General features: G+C 51.5%; 1 protein-coding gene across 2 annotated transcripts in view; it reads right to left on the reverse strand.

Moving 5' to 3' along the window:
* The window catches only part of LOC147027405 (P2X purinoceptor 4-like), a 224724-nt gene that overhangs the window by 6378 nt on the left and 196799 nt on the right, over positions 1 to 21547 (reverse strand). For both annotated transcript variants that reach the window (XM_085876771.1, XM_085876772.1), the window contains one exon: positions 19880 to 19945. In XM_085876771.1, the coding sequence (XP_085732897.1) occupies positions 19880 to 19945 (66 nt within the window). The remainder of the gene's footprint in view (positions 1 to 19879; positions 19946 to 21547) is intronic.

A 21547-nucleotide genomic window follows, 5' to 3' on the forward strand; every position in this document is an offset into this window, starting at 1 on the left:
GAATGTTTGTCCATGTCTGCCTCTATCTTGGCCTTCAACACTGGTGTTGGTGTTTCCCTCCTCTCTCTCCACTGTTCCTTTTGCCCTGTTATGTCCTGATCCTTTCAGTGAACTAGTTCTTCCACAAGCCTCGATATATATATATATATATATATATATATATATATATATATATATATATATATATATATATATATATATATATATATATATATATATATATATATATATATATATATATATATATATATATATATATATATATATATATATATATATATATATATATTGTTGCGGTCTTCGCGCCCGCCGGCGTGCGACGGCCACGTAACTCGAATCGCGGCACGTCCGCCCACCGGACGGACAATCCAGTCGTGACCCTCTCGGACTAACGCCGGGAACCAGTCACGGTGGACCTTTCGGTCTCACCGCGATAGAGCCAATCAGCCCCCGCGTGGGATAGGGTTGCTCGCCAAATTCGAACTACCTAAGTACCCACGCGGAGGGTAGACCGGGCGATCGCACCTCGCCGCAGGTCGACTTCGGACACGGGCCACTTAAGCGACCCGTTCCGACTATCAGAATAACCGAGCGGTGTTATCGTCGACCTCGACGGTTCGATTAATTATCGGGCGTATTCAGCCCACTACCAACCCTTTACGTGAAGCAAGATGGGGATTCAATGGGGGAAAAGACGAAGCGAAGCGGGAGAACAGTTCAACAATAAAGCACGTTTATTCTCGGCACACGGGAAGCACACAAATACAATTCCACCAAATGCACACAAAAAAAAGAAAACACAATTCCATTTACACAAAAAGCAAACACAAAAGTGAAAACACAGTGCAGAGCTAATTCCGACTACCGAGCACACGGCAACACTTATACAATTCTACTTCACAGACGGCGCCGACAACACATACCCAAAACCAAGGAAAAGAAATACCCTCAAGAATGAGGTAGGCCTGGGGCCGAGACCTGGTCGGGCCTACCCGTCTGGTGATGAGACGCGGAGCGGCGATGGCCCCGCAACCCGCGGGCCTCGTGGACAGTGCCTGGCAGGGGGGGTGGGAACGGGGCCCCCTTGGTCGCACTATCTCAGCGCGGGGGAACAGGGGGGGGTTGCTGATGCTCGGGGTATAGAGGATCTTTATTCTCTGCGCGACGAGCGTCTCCACCTCGGCCAGGTCGCGCTGCCGGCCTCCCAGGGGTGCGCAGCTCCTTGCACGACGCGAGCACCCTTCGTCCGACTCGCCGCCTCTCCACAGCCTCGTCCCCTCCGGCTCCGACTCTCCTTCGCCCTCGCTCCGACCTTTACGACTCTCTTCTTCCTCGTTCCGACTTTTTACTCCTTGTTCCGACCTTTACTACTCCCTTCTTCCTCGTTCCGACTTCTTACTCCCCGTTCCGACTTCTTACTCCTCGTTCCGACTTCTTACTCCTACTTTTTACTGACGAACACCGTCCCATCCCCCGTAACTTCGCCTTTGACCCCTCCCTTTGACCTTTCAACTCGCTCCCCCCATTGGCCCGACAAAAAGTGGGCGTGAAGGCTTTTGATCCACAAATTTGCATATATCGACGCCCTGGGGGCGGGGCCAGTCGCCCCTCGCTCACTGATGGGACGGCAAAAAGTGGGCGTGTGTCGTTGTGGATCCGTTTTTGAAGCAGAAAATCCGTGATTTTGTACACGCTGTTCAACGTGCGCCCTACACGAGTCCAGCATCGGTGCCCATGAGTGGCGCGAGATGACGGTGATGCGATGGTGGCGAGTTGTGACGGTAAAGGTCGTGGCGGTTGTGGTGAAGCGGCGTTGTGGTTGGTGGTTGTTGTTGTGGTTGTGATGGTGGCGATTGGTCCAAAATAAAGATAGTAAAAGAAAAACGGCTATCCTGAAGAGTCGCAGCACGTATAAATGACATGTATTCCCACTAGACAACGGGTTTGGGCCTAACTACACATGCACTTACCGAGATACCTCACCTAAGGGACCTGAATGGTGGTTTGCGAATCTGGTAACCACAACACTACCCCCTTCCCTTTTTACAGACTCGTCCCGAGTCGTCAAATTTTCGTGTGCCATCATGTGTAGTTTTCCCCTAGTACATTTTACCTACGGATCCCTGAGTGCGACATTCATGGTATTCGTGTCCCCAAAATAAATAACCTGAGGGCTGCGTAACTACCTAAACAAACTCACTCACACGGACGACTTAAATAAAATTGCCGGCGCTAAGACATACATGCCGGGGGCGCACTCATATTTACAGTACATCTTACCTTAACTTACAAATTTTACACTAAACCATGGCCCAGGATCATTGACTCTGCAAAAAGAAAGCAGTTAGCAGGGAGCCAGGCTGCCCACATGCAGTCTCTGGCTCAAAACAATGCAGGTGACAGGGAACGTGGCTGGCTGCTCACACGCAGTCCAAGGCCTTCCCTTTTGAACTGAACTCAGTGAACCACAACGGTGCTTGGGCTGCACAACGCAGTCTCCGTGCCAGCTCAAGTGGCACACGCAATGAGCACAACGAATGGATGCATGAACACAAACACGGTGCACGGGCCGCCACTGCAGGCCCGTGTTGTAGCTGCCAACAGGGCAGTTCTTGCAGCTTGCAAACTGTTGCCTTGCGGATCCTGGCGCACATGGAAATGAACAGGGGGGGCTAAGCAAAATTGAACGGGGCTGGTGAACATGGGCAGTGGGCATGGCATGGCAAAGGTAGCAGGCAAACACAGCCCGCCGAAGAAGGCCGCCGCAGGCAAACAGAGCCGGCAGATGAACTGGCCGGCACAGGCCTTGGAAGTAAAACAGCCAGCAGATGAACTGGCCGGCACAGGCCTTGCAGCACACAGCTGCCGATGAACTTGGCCGGCCTCCGCCTTGAAGCAAAACACGGCCAGCCGATGAAGTTGGCCAGCCTTTGCCGTTCAATGGAGGTTGGTGGAGGGAGTGCGGTGGTGCTGGCCACTTGGAAGGCGGGCTCGGACCTACCTACCTGTCTCCCTCCCAACCTATCGCCTTTGCCTGTCACTGTACATACCCACTCCTTAATTTGTCAAACCCCAATTTTAGCCCCAACTTATTTTTTGTTGTTTTTATTTTTACTCCCCACTATAAATCGTCCCCTAACCCCCTTTATCGTCCTTGTTCGGCTAACCTATCCTGTCACCTAGCCTACTCCCAACCCCTACGTTCCCTTCCCGGAGGGGAACAAGGAGAGCTAACGTCCCTGTGTCGAGGCCCAACGAAGCCTCAGAATGGCCTCCCCAGAGTTCGGCGATCTAACCCAAAGTGGGTCCAGCGGCCCACAACGACAGCGAGGGGATGGATGGTGCGGAGGGGTACACTTCCTAATCTACCCTAACCATTAACTCTTAAACTACCCCGGGGCTTTCAACAAGCGCCTCTCGCTAAACTATTGGTTCTATAAACCCAGATTCCCGTCGCCTGTGTTGGTGTCCTTACAATTTCGGGCCTCGCCCCCAATTTTCTCTCCGTGCCCTCACACGGTCTCCTGGCTGGGACACGTGGCTCACTTTGGCAGGCACGACCCTCTGCCGATTCTCCCGCTATGGCACCCCGGGCACTACACTGCCTCCGAGCCTACCAGCTCCCTAACACCGGGAGTGCCCCCCCATGGCACCTCCCCTGGAAACGCACACGTGGCAGGCCGGCCTCCCGGGCCCCTTTCCGAGGGTCACCCGTGCCCACTGCACTGCCCACGCGGCTAATGGCGCCCCGGGCCCCCGCACCAAGCAGGCGCACCCGTGCCCACTACTCTATCCCGGCCCCCCATGGGCCCATGGCCTACCGCGGCCGACTAGCCTGGTGCCCGGGGTACCCACTCAGCGATACTCACCTTTCGCAGCCACGCTCCCAAGCCCGTCAACAGGGCTCCTGCACCCCTCCAAATGGGTCTCGAGCCTACTTTCCCACCAACAACAAAACGACCTCCATTTTTCAATTTGACTAACCCAGCTAACTCAATCTACACTGACCCCGGGTCCCTTGGGCGGGAGTCACTCCTCCCCCCAATCACTCATCGCACCATGCATTCCCCATTCACTCCATAAACACAGACCCGCTGGCCTCACTCACTCACAAAGCACATGCCTCCACCTCATAACTCACCAACAACTCTTCATCACACACACCACCGAACTCTGCCATCCTTCTAACTGCACCCCCTAACTAGCTCGTGCTCCCACGTCGTCCCTTAAACTACAGCACGTTCCTTTTAACACTACGTAGCTAAACTACGTCCCCTCTACACACTCACTGTCTGTCACTGTCTTCTAACTCAAAAAATCATTTTATTTCCCAACCTAAAGCTCACTAAATCCCTCTAACTAATCCATTCCACGGACTCCATGAGGACTTACCCCTGCCCCATGAAGTCGGTCTAACTAAGCTAACCCTTCCCCCTAACTATTTTCCATCCTGTGCCCAGGGAAGGGGGTCTTCCACCCCTTGCCCAGGAATCCTGTGCACCCGAAAGTGAGGCTTGCCTTTTTTTTTTTTTTTCCATGCGCAGCACCTGCGCGGCAACTCAGAGCTCGCGCACTTTGCACCTGCCCGTGACGTCATGCAGCTGCACGTGTTCCTCGTCCCTCCTTGGACGCTACCATCCGGCAGAGATACCCCTCCTGCCGGATTCCAACCACACGTGCAGCCATGACGTCACCGTGCGCATAAAAAAAAAAACAAGCCCCACGTTTCGAGGGGTTCCCCACGCGAACACATGTGCTTTGCCCGTTGGAGCTTAACACACACGATCGCGTGGAGAACCCGTCCGGTCCAAATCCATTTACCTGCCTAAACTTTGTCCGTCCGCGGGATCGACAAATCCACCGCGTGCGTTTCCGGACCGGGACTTCACTCTCGCAAGCGAGCACGTGGCGGTCTCGTGCGTTGCACAGCACGAACCGCGTGCTCACTGCTGGGTGAACCCGGCACGGTCCTCGAAACAACTACAGCCGCTACTCGGCTTTCGTTTCTCCCATGTCGCCGTCTCCGTCTCCATTCAACCCACGCACACCTGCGTGTTACGACGCACACAGTCCACACCATCACATCCACACGGGACGACGCGGCTGCGTGCTCCCGCATGCCGACCGACATCTCCCTCTCATACCGCTCTCTCACACACACGGTCTCCCTGGCACACAGCGACCTTGCACACGGCCGTTCACTCACGCGTGCCTCACTACTCACACAAACCATACTACTCACACGTGGTGCTCCATTCACTCGCGCGGGGGCACTCACCCGCGGTGCCTCACCCACGCACGCAAGTGCACTCAACCGCTGTGCCTCATCCACACACCGTGCCTCACTCATACACGCGGGGCACTAACCCGCGGTGCCTCACTCACACTCCGTGCCTCATCCACACACGGCGTGCTGGGAAGCACGTACTCCGGCACCATCGCCACCACACCACTCACACACGGGTTCGCTTCCACACACGGTGCCGCACCACACCCTTGCACCACACACACAGGGACAACCACACTGGGGATTTGTGTCCCCACAAGGGTCTCCGGGGCCTCTACACCCCCAAGCTCTCCGTGCACCCGTCCACAGCACTCGTCCCTCAACCTCGCAAAGCACGACCGAACTCACCTGGTCGTGACTCGCCTCAAGGGGCATACTCCCTCCCCTCGTTCCTGGAGGAGGCCATCCCGCTGCTCGCACCGGGTCCCTGCACGCTCCGCGAGCTCAACCCCATTGTCCTCCACTACCTCCGTGTGTGCGTGCGCGTCACTTACCCCGTCTTCATCGTGTAGTCTTCCCTCTATTTTTTCTGTCTCCCGTGTCTCTGCCAACTCTTCACCCTTTACCTCCCTTGTCTCAACTATTATTTCTGTTGTCGTCACCTCGTGTCTCGTCTCACACGTTTTGGTCTCCCCATTTAATTTTTCCCTTTCGGTCATCGTCACGACCCTCGCCCAACACGTTCCACGAATTATTTTTTTACCCGCCTCCACCGCGGGCCTGTCAGCCGTTGCACCCCCACCCAGCTCGTTTGCTCCCACACGTGGAGTCGCCATTTTGATCTCCCTGGTCATGGCCTTCATGCCCGCCTGCAGGCTTCGGCCCATGTTCTGCGTCTCACCCCGCAGCTCTTTCATTTCTTCTTTCATGTTTGCTTCCATTCCGTTTATTTGCTGTGTATTCGCATCCATCGTCGTTTTCACTTCATTTGTATTTGTATCCATCTTTTCATCCATTTTTTGTGTATTCGCATCCATCTTTTCGTTCATGCCTTTCATTTCGTTCTTCATATTCGCATCCATCTTTTCGATCATTTGTTTGTTCATGCCTTTCATTTCGTTTTTCATTTCATTTGTCATTGCCGCATTCATTTGTGCCAGCATGGTGAATAGCTGGGCCATGTCGGATGCACTCAAGTGAGCCGTTTCGGCAGGGGTTGGGGAAGGGTCTTGGTGGAGAGGGGGAGGGGAGGTGTCATACACTGCGGCCGCTGCCGCACCCACCTCGGGCCCTGGGTTCAGTTGGGCGAGTCCGTGTTCCTGCACAATCAACATTTCCTGCTCGGGGATTCCATCCTGGACCATGGACTCTACATTATTACACATATACATTTCTAATACCCCCGGCTCCCGCTCGCCTTGAGACGCCATCTTGCTTCTCGTGAAGGGTTAATTTAACTCGCTCGTAATTTGGAGGGAATCGGGGGTCGCTTCTCTCACCCCTGGACCGATTCCCGTGAATTTAGCCGGAGACAGGAGAGCCCGTTTTCCTGTTCTCCGATACCAGTGCCGCGAGGAGGGCGATGAATTTGTATCCCACTTCTGACACCAGTGTTGCGGTTTTCGCGCCCGCCGGCGTGCGACGGCCACGTAACTCGAATCGCGGCACGTCGCCCACCGGACGGACAATCCAGTCGTGACCCTCTCGGACTAACGCCGGGAACCAGTCACGGGTGGACCTTTCGGTCTCACCGCGATCGAGCCAATCAGCCCCCGCGTGGGATAGGGTTGCTCGCCAAATTCGAACTACCTAAGTACCCACGCGGAGGGTAGACCGGGCGATCGCACCTCGCCGCAGGTCGACTTCGGACACGGGCCACTTAAGCGACCCGTTCCGACTATCAGAATAACCGAGCGGTGTTATCGTCGACCTCGACGGTTCGATTAATTATCGGGCGTATTCAGCCCACTACCAACCCTTTACGTGAAGCAAGATGGGGATTCAATGGGGAAAAGACGAAGCGAAGCGGGAGAACAGTTCAACAATAAAGCACGTTTATTCTCGGCACACGGGAAGCACACAAATACAATTCCACCAAATGCACAAAAAAAGAAAACACAATTCCATTTACACAAAAAGCAAACACAAAAGTGAAAACACAGTGCAGAGCTAATTCCGACTACCGAGCACACGGCAACACTTATACAATTCTACTTCACAGACGGCGCCGACAACACATACCCAAAACCAAGGAAAAGAAATACCCTCAAGAATGAGGTAGGCCTGGGGCCGAGACCTGGTCGGGCCTACCCGTCTGGTGATGAGACGCGGAGCGGCGATGGCCCCGCAACCCGCGGGCCTCGTGGACAGTGCCTGGCAGGGGGGTGGGAACGGGGCCCCCTTGGTCGCACTATCTCAGCGCGGGGGGAACAGGAGGGGGTTGCTGATGCTCGGGGTATAGAGGATCTTTATTATCTGCGCGACGAGCGTCTCCACCTCGGCCAGGTCGCGCTGCCGGCCTCCCAGGGGTGCGCAGCTCCTTGCACGACGCGAGCACCCTTCGTCCGACTCGCCGCCTCTCCACAGCTCGTCCCCTCCGTTCCGACTCTCCTTCGCCTCGTTCCGACCTTTACGACTCCCTTCTTCCTCGTTCCGACTTCTTACTCCTCGTTCCGACCTTTACTACTCCCTTCTTCCTCGTTCCGACTTCTTACTCCCCGTTCCGACTTCTTACTCCTCGTTCCGACTTCTTACTCCTACTTTTTACTGACGAACACCGTCCTTTTATCCCCCCGTAACTTCGCCTTTGACCCCCTCCCTTTGACCTTTCAACTCGCTCCCCATTGGCCCGACAAAAAGTGGGCGTGAAGGCTTTTTGATCCACAAATTTGCATATATCGATCGCCCTGGGGGCGGGGCCAATTCGCCCCTCGCTCACCGATTGGACGGCAAAAAGTGGGCGTGTGTCGTTTTGGATCCGTTTTTGAAGCAGAAAATCCGTGATTTTGTACACGCTGTTCAACGTGCGCCCTACACGAGTCCAGCATCGGTGCCCATGAGTGGCGCGAGATGACGGTGATGCGATGGTGGCGAGTTGTGACGGTAAAGGTCGTGGCGGTTGTGGTGAAGCGGCGTTGTGGTTGGTGGTTGTTGTTGTGGTTGTGATGGTGGCGATTGGTCCAAAATAAAGATAGTAAAAGAAAAACGGCTATCCTGAAGAGTCGCAGCACGTATAAATGACATGTATTCCCACTAGACAACGGGTTTGGGCCTAACTACACATGCACTTACCGAGATACCTCACCTAAGGGACCTGAATGGTGGTTTGCGAATCTGGTAACCACAACAATATATATATATATATATATATATATATATATATATATATATATATATATATATATATATATATATATATATATATATATATATATATATATATATATATATATATATATATATATATATATATATATATATATATATATATATATATATACATATATACATATATATATATATATACATATATATATATATATACATATACATATACACATATATACACATATATATATATATATATATATATATATATATATATATATACACATATATATATATGTACATATATATATATATACATATATACATATACATATATATATACATATACATATATATACATGTACATATACACATATATATATATATATATATATATGTATATACACATATATATATATATATATATATATATATATATATATATATATATATATATATATATATATATATATATAATGTTGTGGTTGAGGAAATTCGCAAATCACCATTCAGGTCCCGTAGGTGAGATATCTCTCAGCCTGGTGTTGGCGCAGTGGTTAGGGCAGCGGCTTGGGATCCAAGAGGTCCTGAGTTCAAGCCCCGTTGCGCCACTGAATTAATACACCAGGGGGTTGACTCAGCCTGTCATCCTTCCGAGGTCGGCGAAATGAGTACCAGTGTACTGGGCCGGTGTATACCCCGGTTAAAATAGGTGTACCATATCCCTGTGTTGTAAGAGGCGACCAGGGTTGCGTCAGGAAGGGCATCCGGCGTAAAACATGTGCCAAATCACTATGCGGATCATACGGATGATCCGCTGTGGCGACCCCGAACGGGAGCAGCCGAAAGAAGAAGAAGAAGAGGTGAGATACCTCTGTAAGTACATGTGTAGTTAGCCCCAAACCCGTTGTTTAGATGGAATAAATGTGATTCATTCGGGCTGCGACCCTTTAAGATATCCGTTTTTGTGTTCTATCTTTATTTTGAACCAACCACGTCTCAACCGCCATCACACAACAACCACCAACCGCAACGCCGCTTCACCACAACAACAACGCCAACAGCCACGACCTTTACCTTCACAGCACACCATCCCGCAACCATCGCATCACCGCCATTCCAAGCGTCACCGTGGCCAGGGACCGCCATTATAGACCCTCCACCACCTTCGCCTCTCCTTCTGCGGCCATTCCCGCACCGCTTGTGGACACCGAGCGTCAGGCTGTCCTGGACTCGTGCAGAGCCCGCGCCGAGCAGTGGGTGCAAAAAGCGGCCTTTCCGAGGAGAGGTCGGATCAGGAATGATACACGCCCACTTCCGATCCGTCCGATCATTAAGCGCGGGGCGAATTGGCCCCGCCTCCAGGCGCGTCGGAGTAGAATCGAGATATGCAAATTCGAGGATCAGGGGAGGTCCACGCCCACTTTTCCTCCATCCAATGGGCGAGCGTGGCTCCGCCCCCGAGCTCATCCTGATCCGGAAATTTGCATATGGGTTCTCCTGCCGTACTATAAAGGGCCGAGCGCGGGGCGAATTCAGTCAGTTTTTGGGCTCGGGCGAGTTGGAGAGGTGTGGCGGCGGCGGAGTGTGGCAGCAGCAGTCACGACGGGTCTGGAGGAGAGTCAGTCTGTCGGAGTTGGAGTCTGTCTGGGAGCTGCAGAGAGGGGAAGCCGGGAGCGCGGTCGAGGTCACAGTGGAGTCGCTCGTCGCGGGACCCAAGCAAGCCGGCTGCCCTCTTGCCCCAGAGCATCAACAATTCCCCCCTTCACACCCCCCCCCACGCTGAGATAGTGCGGAAAGGGGGCCTCGTTCCCACCCCATTCCAAGCAGTGCCAACGAAACCCGTGGAGGAGCACGGAGTCGGGGCACCGCCGCCACATTTGCGGTTCATCACAAGACGGGTAGGCTCTGCTCGGTCTCGCGCCCACAGGCCCCGTCTGCCCCCTTGCCTTTGAGGGTGGCCCTTTTCTTTTGCTTTTGAGTATATGTGTTGTCGGCCCCATCTGTAAAGTAAAACTGTGTAAGTGTTGCCGTGTGCTCGCGTAGTCGGTAGTAGATCTGCATTGTTGTGTTTCTTTTGTTGCAATTGCTTTTGGTGCATAATTGTTGTAATTGTATATGTGTGCCCTCCGTGTGCCGCGGAATAAATGTGCCTTATGTTGAACTGTTTTTCCCGTTTCGCCTCGTCTTTTCTTGAATTGAATCTCCATCTTACTTCACGTAAAGGGTTGGTAGTGGGCTAAATACGCCCGATGATTAATCGGAACCGTCGAGGTTGATGATAACACCGCTCGGTTATCCCGATAGTATGGAATGGGTCACTTAAAGTGGCCCATGTCCGGAGTCGACCTGCGGCGAGGTGCGATCGCCCGGTCTACCCTCTGTGTGGGTACTTAGGTAGGTCGAATTTGGCGAACAACCCTATCCCACGTGGGGGGCCGATTGGCACGATTGTGGTGAGGCCGAAAGGCCCACCCGTGACTAGTTCCCGGCGTTAGTCCGAGAGGGTCACGATAGAATTGTCCGTCTGGTGGGCGACGTTCCGCGATTCGAGTTACGTGGCCGCTCGCACGCCGGCGGGCGCGAATTCGCAACACTGGTGTCAGGTCGTGCGACACAAACCCATCCCCCTCCTCGCGGCACTGGTGTCGGAGAGCGGGAAAACGGGCTCTCCTGTCTCCAGCTGAATTCACGGGAATCTGTCCAGGGGTGAGAGGAGCGACCCCCGATTCCCTCCAAATTACGAGCGATTCAAATTAACCCTTTACGAGAAATAAGATGGCGTCTCAAGGCGAGCGGGAGCCGGGGGTATTAGAAATGGATTTAGAATGTACAGAATCCATGGTCCAGGATGAAAACCCCGAGCAGGAAATGTTGGTTGTGCAGGAACACGAACTCCCCCAACTGAACCCAGAGCCCGAAATAGGTGCGGCGGCGGCCGCGGTGTATGACACCTCCCCTCCCCCTCTCCGCCAAAACCCCCCAATCCTTGCCGAATCGGCTCAGCTGAGTGCGCCCGACATGGCCCGGCTATGCGCCATGCTGGCAGGAATCAGTGGGGACATGCACGAAATGAAAACAAAAATGGATACAAACACAAACGAAATAAAAGGCATGAACAAGCAAATGAACGACGTGAAGGCGAATATGGAAACAAACGCACTCAAAATGAAGGAAGAAATGAAAGAACTGCGGGGTGCGACGCAGAACATGGGCCAAAGCCTGCAGGCGGGCATGAAGGCAATGGCAGCGAAGCTCAAAATGGCGACTCCACGTGTGGGAGCGAACGAGCTGGGAGGGGTGCAACGGTTGTCAGGCCCGCAGTGGAGGCGGGTGACAAAATAATTCGGGAGACGTGTTGGGCGAGGGTGCTGACGGTGACCGAGAGGGAAAAACTAATTGGGGTGACGGAGACGTGCACGAGGAGATAACAAGGGAAGAGACGGAAATAATAGTTGAGACAAGGGAGATAACGGAAGAGACTGAAATAATAGAGACACGGGAGATAGAGGATGAATTGGACGGGGTTAGAGACGCGCACACACACACGGAGGTAGTGGAGGATAATGGGGGTGAGCTCGCGGAACGTGTAGGGACCCGGTGCGAGCAGAGGGATGGCCTCCTCCAGGAACGAGGGGAGGGAGTATGCCCCCTTGAGGCGAATCACGACCAGGTGGGTTCGGTCGTGCTTTGCGAGGGTGAGGGGACGGGTGCTGTGGACAGGTGCACGGAGAGCTTGGGGGGGTATAGAGGCCCCGGAGACCCTTGTAGGGACACGAATCCCCAGTGTGGTTGTCCCGGTGTGTGTGGTGCAAGGTGTGAGTGCGTCCCCGTGTGTGGAAGCGACCCCGTGTGTAAGTGGTGTGATGGCGAGTGTGCCGGAGTGCGTGCTCCCAGCACGCCGTGTGTGGATGAGGCACCGCGTGTGAGTGTCACCGCGTCTGTGAGTGAAAGGGTCCGTGTGAGGGAGACAGCGTGTGCAAGGTCGCTGTGTGTGAGGGAGATGTCGGTCGGCATGCGTGAGCATGCAGCCGCGTCTCCCGGTGTGAATGTGATGGAGTGGAGAGTGAGCGTCGTGACACGCAGGTGTTCGTGGGTTGAATGGCGACGGAGATGGCGACAGAGGGACAAATGCCGAGTAGCGGCTGTAGCTGTTTCGGGGACCGTGCCGGGTTCACCCAGCAGCGAGCGCGAGGTCCGTGCTGTGCAACGCACGAGGCCCCCACGTGCTCGCTTGCGGGAGTGAAGTCCCGGTCCGGAAACGCACGCGGTGGATTTGCCGATCCCGCGGACGGACAAAGTTTAGGCAGGTAAACGAATTTGGACCGGACGAGTTCTCCACGTGGGCGGGTGTGTTAAGCTCCAACGGGCAAAGCACATGTGTTCGCGTGGGGAACCCCTCGAGACGTGGGGCTTGTGTTTTATTTATGCGCACGGTGATGTCATGGCTGCACGTGGGGTTGGAATCCGGCAGGAGGGGAATCCCTGCCGGATGGTACCGTCCAAGAGGGACGAGGGACGCGAACGGCTGCCATGACGTCACGCCAAAGGTGCGCGGCTGTGAATTGCCGCGCTGGTGCGCAAGTTGCGAGTTGCCGTGCTGGTGCTGCGCGATTAAAAAAAAAAAAAAAACAGCAAGCGTCGCTTTCGGGTGAACAGGATTTCCTGGGCAAGGGGTGGAAGACCCCCTTACTTGGGCACAGGATGGAAACTAGTCAGGGGGAAGGGTTAGCTGAGTTAGACCGACTTCATGGGGCAGGGGTAAGTCCTCATGGAGTCCGTGGAATGGATTATATATATATATATTATATATATATATATATATATATATATATATATATATATAATATATATATATTATATATATATAAAATACAGATATATATATATTATATATATATAATATTATATATATATAAAAATATATATTATATATATAGAGAGTTGTGTATATATATAATATAGTTGGAGGGATTGTAGTCAGATTTAGGTTGGGAAAGTTATTATAGAGGTTTGAGGACAGTGACAGACTTGTGAGTGTGTAGTAGGGACGTAGCTTAGCTACGTAGTGTTAAATGGAACGTGCTGTAGTTTAAGGGACGACGTGGGAGCACGAGTTCGGTAGGGAATTTAGTTAGAAGGATGGCAGAGTTCAGCGGTGTGTGTGTTGAAGAGTTGGTGAGTTGTGTGGGGACATGTTGAGTGAGTGAGGCCAGTGGGTCTGTGTGAATGGAGCGAATGGGGAATGCATGGTGCGATGAGTGATTGGGGGGAGGAGTGACTCCCGCCCAAGGGACCCCCGGGTCAGTGTAGAGTGAGTAAGGGGGTTAGTCAAATTGAAAAATGGAGGTCGTTTTGTTGTTGGTGGGAGTGTAGGCTCGAAACCCACTTGGAGGGGTGCAGGAGCCCTGTTGACGGGCTGGGAGCGTGGCTGCGAAAGGTGAGTATCGCTGAGTGGGTACCCCGGGCACCAGGCTAGTCGGCCGTGGTAGGCCAAGGGCCCATGGGGGGCCGGGATAGCGTAGTGGGCACGGGTGCGCCTGCTTGGTGCGGGGGCCCGGGGCACCATTAGCCGCGTGGGCAGTGTTGTGGGCACGGGTGACCCTCGGAAAGGGGCCTGGGAAGCCAGCCTGCCACGTGTGCGTTTCAGGGGAGGTGCCATGGGGGGCACTCCCCGGTGTTTAGGGAGCTGGTAGGCTCGGAGGCAGTGTAGTGCCCGGGGTGCCATCGTAGGGGAATCGGCAGAGGGTCGTGCCTGCCAAAGGGAGCCACACGTTCCAGCCATGAGACCGTGTGAGGGCACGGGAAGAAAATTGGGGGGCGAGGCCCGAAATTGTGAAGACACCAACACAGGTGACGGGAATCTGGGTTTTTAGAACCAATAGTTTAAGCGAGAGGCGCTTGTTGAAAGCCCCGGGGTAGTTTAACAGTTAAATGGTTAGGGTAGATTAGGAAGTGTACCCCTCCGCACCATCCATCCCTTCGCTCTCGTTGTGGGCCGCTGGACCCACTTTGGGTTAGATCGCTGAAGTCTAGGGAGGCCATCCTGAGGCTTGAATTGGGCCTCGACACAGGACGCTAGCCCTCCCTTGTTCCCCTCCAGGAAGGAAACGTAGGGGTTGGGAGTAGGATAGTAGACAGGATAGGTTAGCCGAACAAGGATGATAAAGGGGGTTAGGGGACGAATTATAGAGGGGAAGTAAAAATAAAAACAAACAAAAAAATAAGTTGGGGCTAAATTGGGCTTGACAAATTAAGGGAGTGGGTAGGGACAGTGACAGGCAAAGGTGATTGGTTGGGAGGGAGACCGTAGGGTAGGTCCGAGCCCGCCTTCCGAGTGGCCAGCACCACCGCACTCCCTCCACCAACCTCCACTGAACGGCAAAGGCTGGCCAGCTTCATCTGCTGGCTGTGTTGCTGCAGGGCCTGTGCCGGCCCACCTCATCTGCCAGCTGTTGTTTTGCTGCAAGGCCTGTGCCGGCCGGATCGTCTGCAGCTGCTGTGCTTCAAGGCCTGTGCCGGCCAGTTCGTCTGCTGGCTGTGTTTGCCTGCAGCGGCCTTGTTCTGCAGGCTGTGTTGCCTGCTGCCTTTGCCATGCCATGCCCACTGCCCCTGTTCACCAGCCCCCGTTCAATTTTGCTTCCCCCCCCCCCTGTTCATTTCCATGTGTGCCAGGATCAAAGTGACAGTTTGCAAGCTGCAAGAACTGGCCTGTTGGCAGCTACAACACTGGCCTGCAGTGGCGGCCCATGCATCGTGTTTGCGTGCATCCATTCATCCATTGTGCTCATTGCATGTGCCACTTGAGCTGGCACGGAGACTGCGTTTGTGCAGCCCATGCACCGTTGTGGTTCACTGCGTTCAGTTCAAAAGGGAAGGCCTTGGACTGCGTGTGAGCAGCCGGCCACGTTCTCTGTCACCTGCATTGTTTGAGCCAGAGACTGCATGCGAGCATCCTGGCTCCCTGCTAACTGCTTTCTTTTTGCAGAGTCCATTGATCCTGGGCCATGGTTTTGTGTAAAATTTGTAAGTTAAGGTAAGATGTACTGTAAATATGAGTGCGCCCCCGGCATGTCTGTCTTAGCGCCGGCAATTTTATTTAAGTCGTCCGTGTGAGTGAGTTTATTTAGGTAGTTACTCAGCCCTCAGGTTATTTATTTTGGGGACACGAATACCATGAATGTCGCACTCAGGAATCCGTAGGTAAAACGTAATAGGGGAGAACTACACATGATGGTACACGAAAATTTGATGACTCGGGACGAGTCTGTAAAAAGGGGATGGGGTAGTGTTGTGGTTGAGGAAATTCGCAAACCACCATTCAGGTCCCGTAGGTAAGATATCTCTGTAAGTGCATGTGTAGTTAGCCCCAAACCCATTGTTTAGATGGAATAAATGTGATTCATTCGGGCTGCGACCCTTTAAGATAGCCGTTTTTCTGTTCTATCTTTATTTTGAACCAACCACGTCTCAACCGCCATCACATAACAACCACCAACCGCAACGCGCTTCACCACAACAACAACGCCAACAGCCACGACCTTTACCTTCACAGCACACCATCCCGCAACCATCGCATCACCGCCATTCCAAGCGTCACCGTGGCCAGGGACCGCCACTTTAGACCCTCCACCACCTTCGCCTCTCCTTCTGCGGCCATTCCCGCACCGCTTGTGGGCACTGAGCGTCAGGCTGTCCTGGACTCGTACAGGGCGCGCGCCGAGCAGTGGGTGCAAAAAGCGGCCTTTCCGAGGAGAGGTCGGATCAGGAATGATACACGCCCACTTCCGATCCGTCCAATCATTAAGCGCGGGGCGATTTGGCCCCCCCTCCAGGCGCGTCAGAGTAGAATCGAGATATGCAAATTCGAGGATCACGGGAGGTTCACGCCCACTTTTCCTCCGTCCAATGGGCGAGCGTGGCTCTTCCCCCGCGCTCATCCTGATCCGGAAATTTGCATATGGGTTCTCCTGCCGTACTATAAAGCGCCGAGCGCGGGGCGAATTCAGTCAGTTTTTGGGCTCGGGCGAGTTGGAGAGGTGTGGCGGTGGCGGAGTGTGGCAGCAGCAGTCAAGACGGGTCTGGAGGAGAGTCAGTCTGTCGGAGTCGGAGTCTGTCGGGGAGCTGCAGAGAGGGGAAGCCGGGAGCGCGGTCGAGGTCGCAGTGGAGTCGCTCGTCGCGGGACCCAAGCAAGCCGGCTGCCCTCTTTCCCCAGAGCATCAACAATTCCCCCCTTTTTCCCCCCCGCGCTGAGATAGTGCGGAAAGGGGGCCCCGTTCCCACCCCATTCCAAGCAGTGCCAACGAAACCCGCGGAGTCGGGGCAGCGCCGCCACATTTGCGGCTCATCACAAGACGGGTAGGCTCCGCCCGGTCTCGCGCCCACAGGCCCCGTCTGCCCCCTTGTCTTTGAGGGTGGCCCTTTTCTTTTGCTTTTGAGTATATGTGTTGGCGGCGCCGTCTGTAAAGTAAAACTGTGCAAGTGTTGCCGTGTGCTCGCGTAGTCGGTAGTAGATCTGCATTGTTGTGCTTCTTTTGCTGCAATTGCTTTTGGTGCATAATTGTTATAATTGTATATGTGTGCTCTCCGTGTGCCGCGGAATAAATGTGCCTTATGTTGAACTGTTTTTCCCGTTTCGCTTCGTCTTTTCTTTAATTGAATCTCCATCTTACTTCACGTAAAGGGTTGGTGGTGGGCTAAATATGCCCGATAATTAATTGGAACCGTCAAGGTTGACGATAACACCGCTCGGTTATCCCGATAGTACGGAACGGGTCGCTTAAAGTGGCCCGTGTCCGGAGTCGACCTGCGGCAAGGTGCGATCGCCCGGTTTACGCTCCGTGTGGGTACTTAGGTAGGTCGAATTTGGCGAACAACCCTATCCCACGCGGGGGGCCGATTGGCACGATCGTGGTGAGGCCGAAAAGCCCACCCGTGACTTGTTCCCGGCGTTAGTCCGAGAGGGTCATGACAGAATTGTCCGTCCGGTGGGCGACGTGCCGCGATTCGAGTTACGTGGCCGCTCGCACGCCGGCGGGCGCGAATTCGCAACAATATACATATATTCATATATATACATATATATATATATATATATATATATATATATATATATATATATATATATATATACATATATATATATATATATATATATATATATACATATACATATATTCATATATATACATATACAATGTACATATATACATGTATATACATGTACATAAACATATAGATATACATACATATATACATATACATATATGCATATATACATACATATATACATAAATATATATCCATAAAAAGTAATCCCCTGCAATATCGTGGTTCACCTATCGCGCCCCCGCTTCATCGCGGTTTTTCCCTTGGAACCTAACTAATTTTGTCTGCGGATTCCCGGGTATATCGTGGTAATAATATATAAAATATAAATTATTTAAGCAATAAATTATAACGCGTGGCGCTCGAACAGTCACACAACGCACGAGACAAAGTTTCGCTTGTGAACTTCGAATATTTTCTATGTTTTTTTCTCCAAGCCCCACGATGCCACCCAAACGCCTTGCACCTTCTCAGTCTTCTGGCAAGGAACCGAAGAGCCAGAGGAAGGTTTATATTCACTCGATATAAATAAAACCCAATCGTGTTTATACACCGCCCAGCGTTTAATATTCACTCGATATATATCAAACCCAATCGTGTTTATACACCGCCCAACGTTTAATATTCACTCGATATAAATCAAACCCAATCGTATTTATATACCACCCAGCGTTCAATAATCACTTGATATAAAGAAAACCCAATCGTGTTAATACACCACCCAGCGTTTATTATGCACTCGATATAAATCAAACCCAATCGTGTTTATACACCGCATTTATAAAAAAAAAATAGGCATTTTTGGGGGAGGCGTCCAGTCATCGCGGATTTTCACTTCTCGGAAGGATGACAGGCTGAGTCAACCTCCTGGTGTGTATCAATTCGAGCGGCCAACGGGGCTTGAACTCAGGACCTTTTGAATTCCAAACTGCTACCCTTACCACTATGCCAACACCAGGCTTATACATATAGGAGGTGTGTTCAAAAAGTATCCAACCTTAATTTTTCATGCGTAAACAAATGAAGCTCGGGAAGTGTGGTATGGTGCACGTATGTAGGCGATCCTAAGTCGGATGCGTGAATATTTTCCCGCCTGCAGAAACTGTCACTCGCCGACAGACCGCCGATGAGTGAGGAAGTGTAAGTGAGCGCCGTTGGATTTTTGTTTTTGACAAAATGACAAATCACTGTGGTCTCATCGCCAGTGATCACTGTGTTGAAGAAGTTGGGATCGCTGTTCACAGTCTCAGCATGTCCTGTGCGATCTCCAAATGGAGTTGCTGCTGCTCGATGGTTAGCAGCTTTGGCACGAACATCGCTGAGATTCTCCTTAAGCCCAAATCCTCAGTCACAATGGAATGAACGGATCCAATGCTGACGCCCGCCTCGTCTGCAAGTTCTGATCGTGATTCGAGAATCCTGCATCAGCAGGGTCCTCACTTGGCCAATGACAATCTCATTTCGGGATGTTGAGGGCCCACCAGAACGTGCTTCACTTTCCACTGATGTGCAACCATCTTTGAAGCGGTTGTACCACTCTTTTATCTGTGTGGTGCCCATTGCTTCGTTCCCGAAGGCCTGTTGAAACATATACATACACACATATATATATATATATATACACATCCATACACACATATATATATATATATATATACACATCCATACACACATATATATATATATACACATCCATACACACATATATATATATATATATACACATCCATACACACATATATATATATATATATACACATCCATACACACATATATATATATATATATATACACATCCATACACACATATATATATATATACACATCCATACACACATATATATATATATACACATCCATACACATATATATATATATATATATATATATATATATATATATATATATACACATATATATATATATATATATATATATATATATATATATATCAAACGGGAAGAAATTAAAGAGTCAAAGACGTAATTTCTGGATGATCTTTATGGAGTCAAGCTTTCGGCCAAATCAGCCTTCTTCTTGGTCTTTCATGGTCGCCAAACGAAAGCGAACGTTCAAGACCAAGATTCGTTGTTCAATCACAAAAGCACAAAATTCAATTCAGACCAAGATTCAATCACAAAATCGGTCGTCTGATTGCATCACTATTGAGACCTTATGTTGTGTTGCATTGTATTTCATTGCATGACACTAACTCACCAGACCAAATGAAGTGAGAGCTGCAGCGGTGTTTATCACCGTCGGGATGATGTCAAACTTTCCAGCCTGTAAAACATCAATGGCATGTTAGTCTCATGGTGTTCATGTCCATCCCGTGCTCTTTTGGGGAGGTACACCAAACTCGGGGGGGGGGAGGAAAGGGGGAAGGGGTGGTTGCAATCAATAGTCAATGCATTCGGCTTGCTTCCCCTTTGTAACTTTGATTCAAGCTCTCCACAGCTCAGTGATCGTGATAATTCTGCTCGTTACTTCTTGCATCTCACATTGCTCGAGTGCAGTCCATGAATGGATAATGGTGTTTATTGGGGTCTTTTTGTTTTGCGTTGAGATTTATTGTCAGACATGGTTAACCAGCGAAGGTGATTCGGATTGAGATCATTCCCAAAGCACGAAATGCTAAATGGCGTACACCAAGAGGTGAGTGATATCCGATCACATGTCAAATCGCAAACCCAAAACACATAAGCGAAACAGCGAGGCTTGAACCAAAACTGATGACCCCCCCCTCCTCGAGGGCGATATGGTGACATAGAAGAACCCCCCCCCCCGCCCCCACACTCCCCAAAATTAAAATTATCAAGTTAAAAAAACATTATCGTGGAGGCAATGAAATGCTTCCTGAAATGTCTGCAGCATTATACTTTAATGACTCAGACTCTAAACCACATTTCAGATACTTGTACTTTGATGCATCAGGTGTTTTTAAGAGTATTAGATTTTATTTTTTTTATTTTCCCACGATCATGAAAAAAAAAAAAACAGACACACATAGGAATATATTGTTGCGGATTCGCGCCCGCCGGCGTGCGAACGGCCACGTAACTCGAATCACGGCACGTCGCCCACCGGACGGACAATCCAGTCGTGACCCTCTCGGACTAACGCCGGGAACTAGTCACAGGTGGACCTTTCGGTCTCACCACGATCGTGCCAATCGGCCCCCGCGTGGGATAGGGTTGCTCGCCAAATTCGACCTACCTAAGTACCCACACGGAGGGTAGACCGGGCGATCGCACCTCGCCGCAGGTCGACTTCGGACACGGGCCACTTTAAGCGACCCGTTCCGTACTATCAGGATAACCGAGCGGTGTTATTCGTCGGCCTCGACGGTTCGATTAATTATCGGGCGTTTTAGCCCACGACCAACCCTTTACGTGAAGCAAGATGGAGATTCAATGAAAGAAAAGACGAAGCGAAGCGGGAAAACAGTTCAACATGAAGCACATTTATTTCGCGATGAACGGAAAGCACACATATACAATTCCACCAAAAGCACATGTAAAAGAAGAAGACAATGCAATATTACACAAAAAGCAAATGCAACAATGCAGATCTAACCGACTACCGGGCACACGGCAACACTTATACAATTTTACTTCACAGACGGCGCCGACAACACATATTCCCAAAGCAAAAGAAAAGAGAACCACCCTCAAGGATGAGGCGGGCCTGGGGCCGAGACCGGATTGGGCCTACCCGTCTGATGATGAGACGCGAAGTGGCGGTGGTGCCTCAACTCCGCGGGCCTCGCGGACAGTGTCTGGTAGGGGGTGGGAAAGGGGCCCCCTTTGTCGCACTATCTCAGCGCGGGGGGGAAACAGGAGGGGGTTGCTGATGCTCGGGGGAAGGAGGATATCACCCTGTCTC

This window comes from Eptatretus burgeri, chromosome 4, assembly GCF_056783735.1.
Source record: "Eptatretus burgeri isolate ZD-2024b chromosome 4, Ebu_testis_v1, whole genome shotgun sequence".
Classification (NCBI taxonomy): Eukaryota; Metazoa; Chordata; class Myxini; order Myxiniformes; family Myxinidae; genus Eptatretus; species Eptatretus burgeri.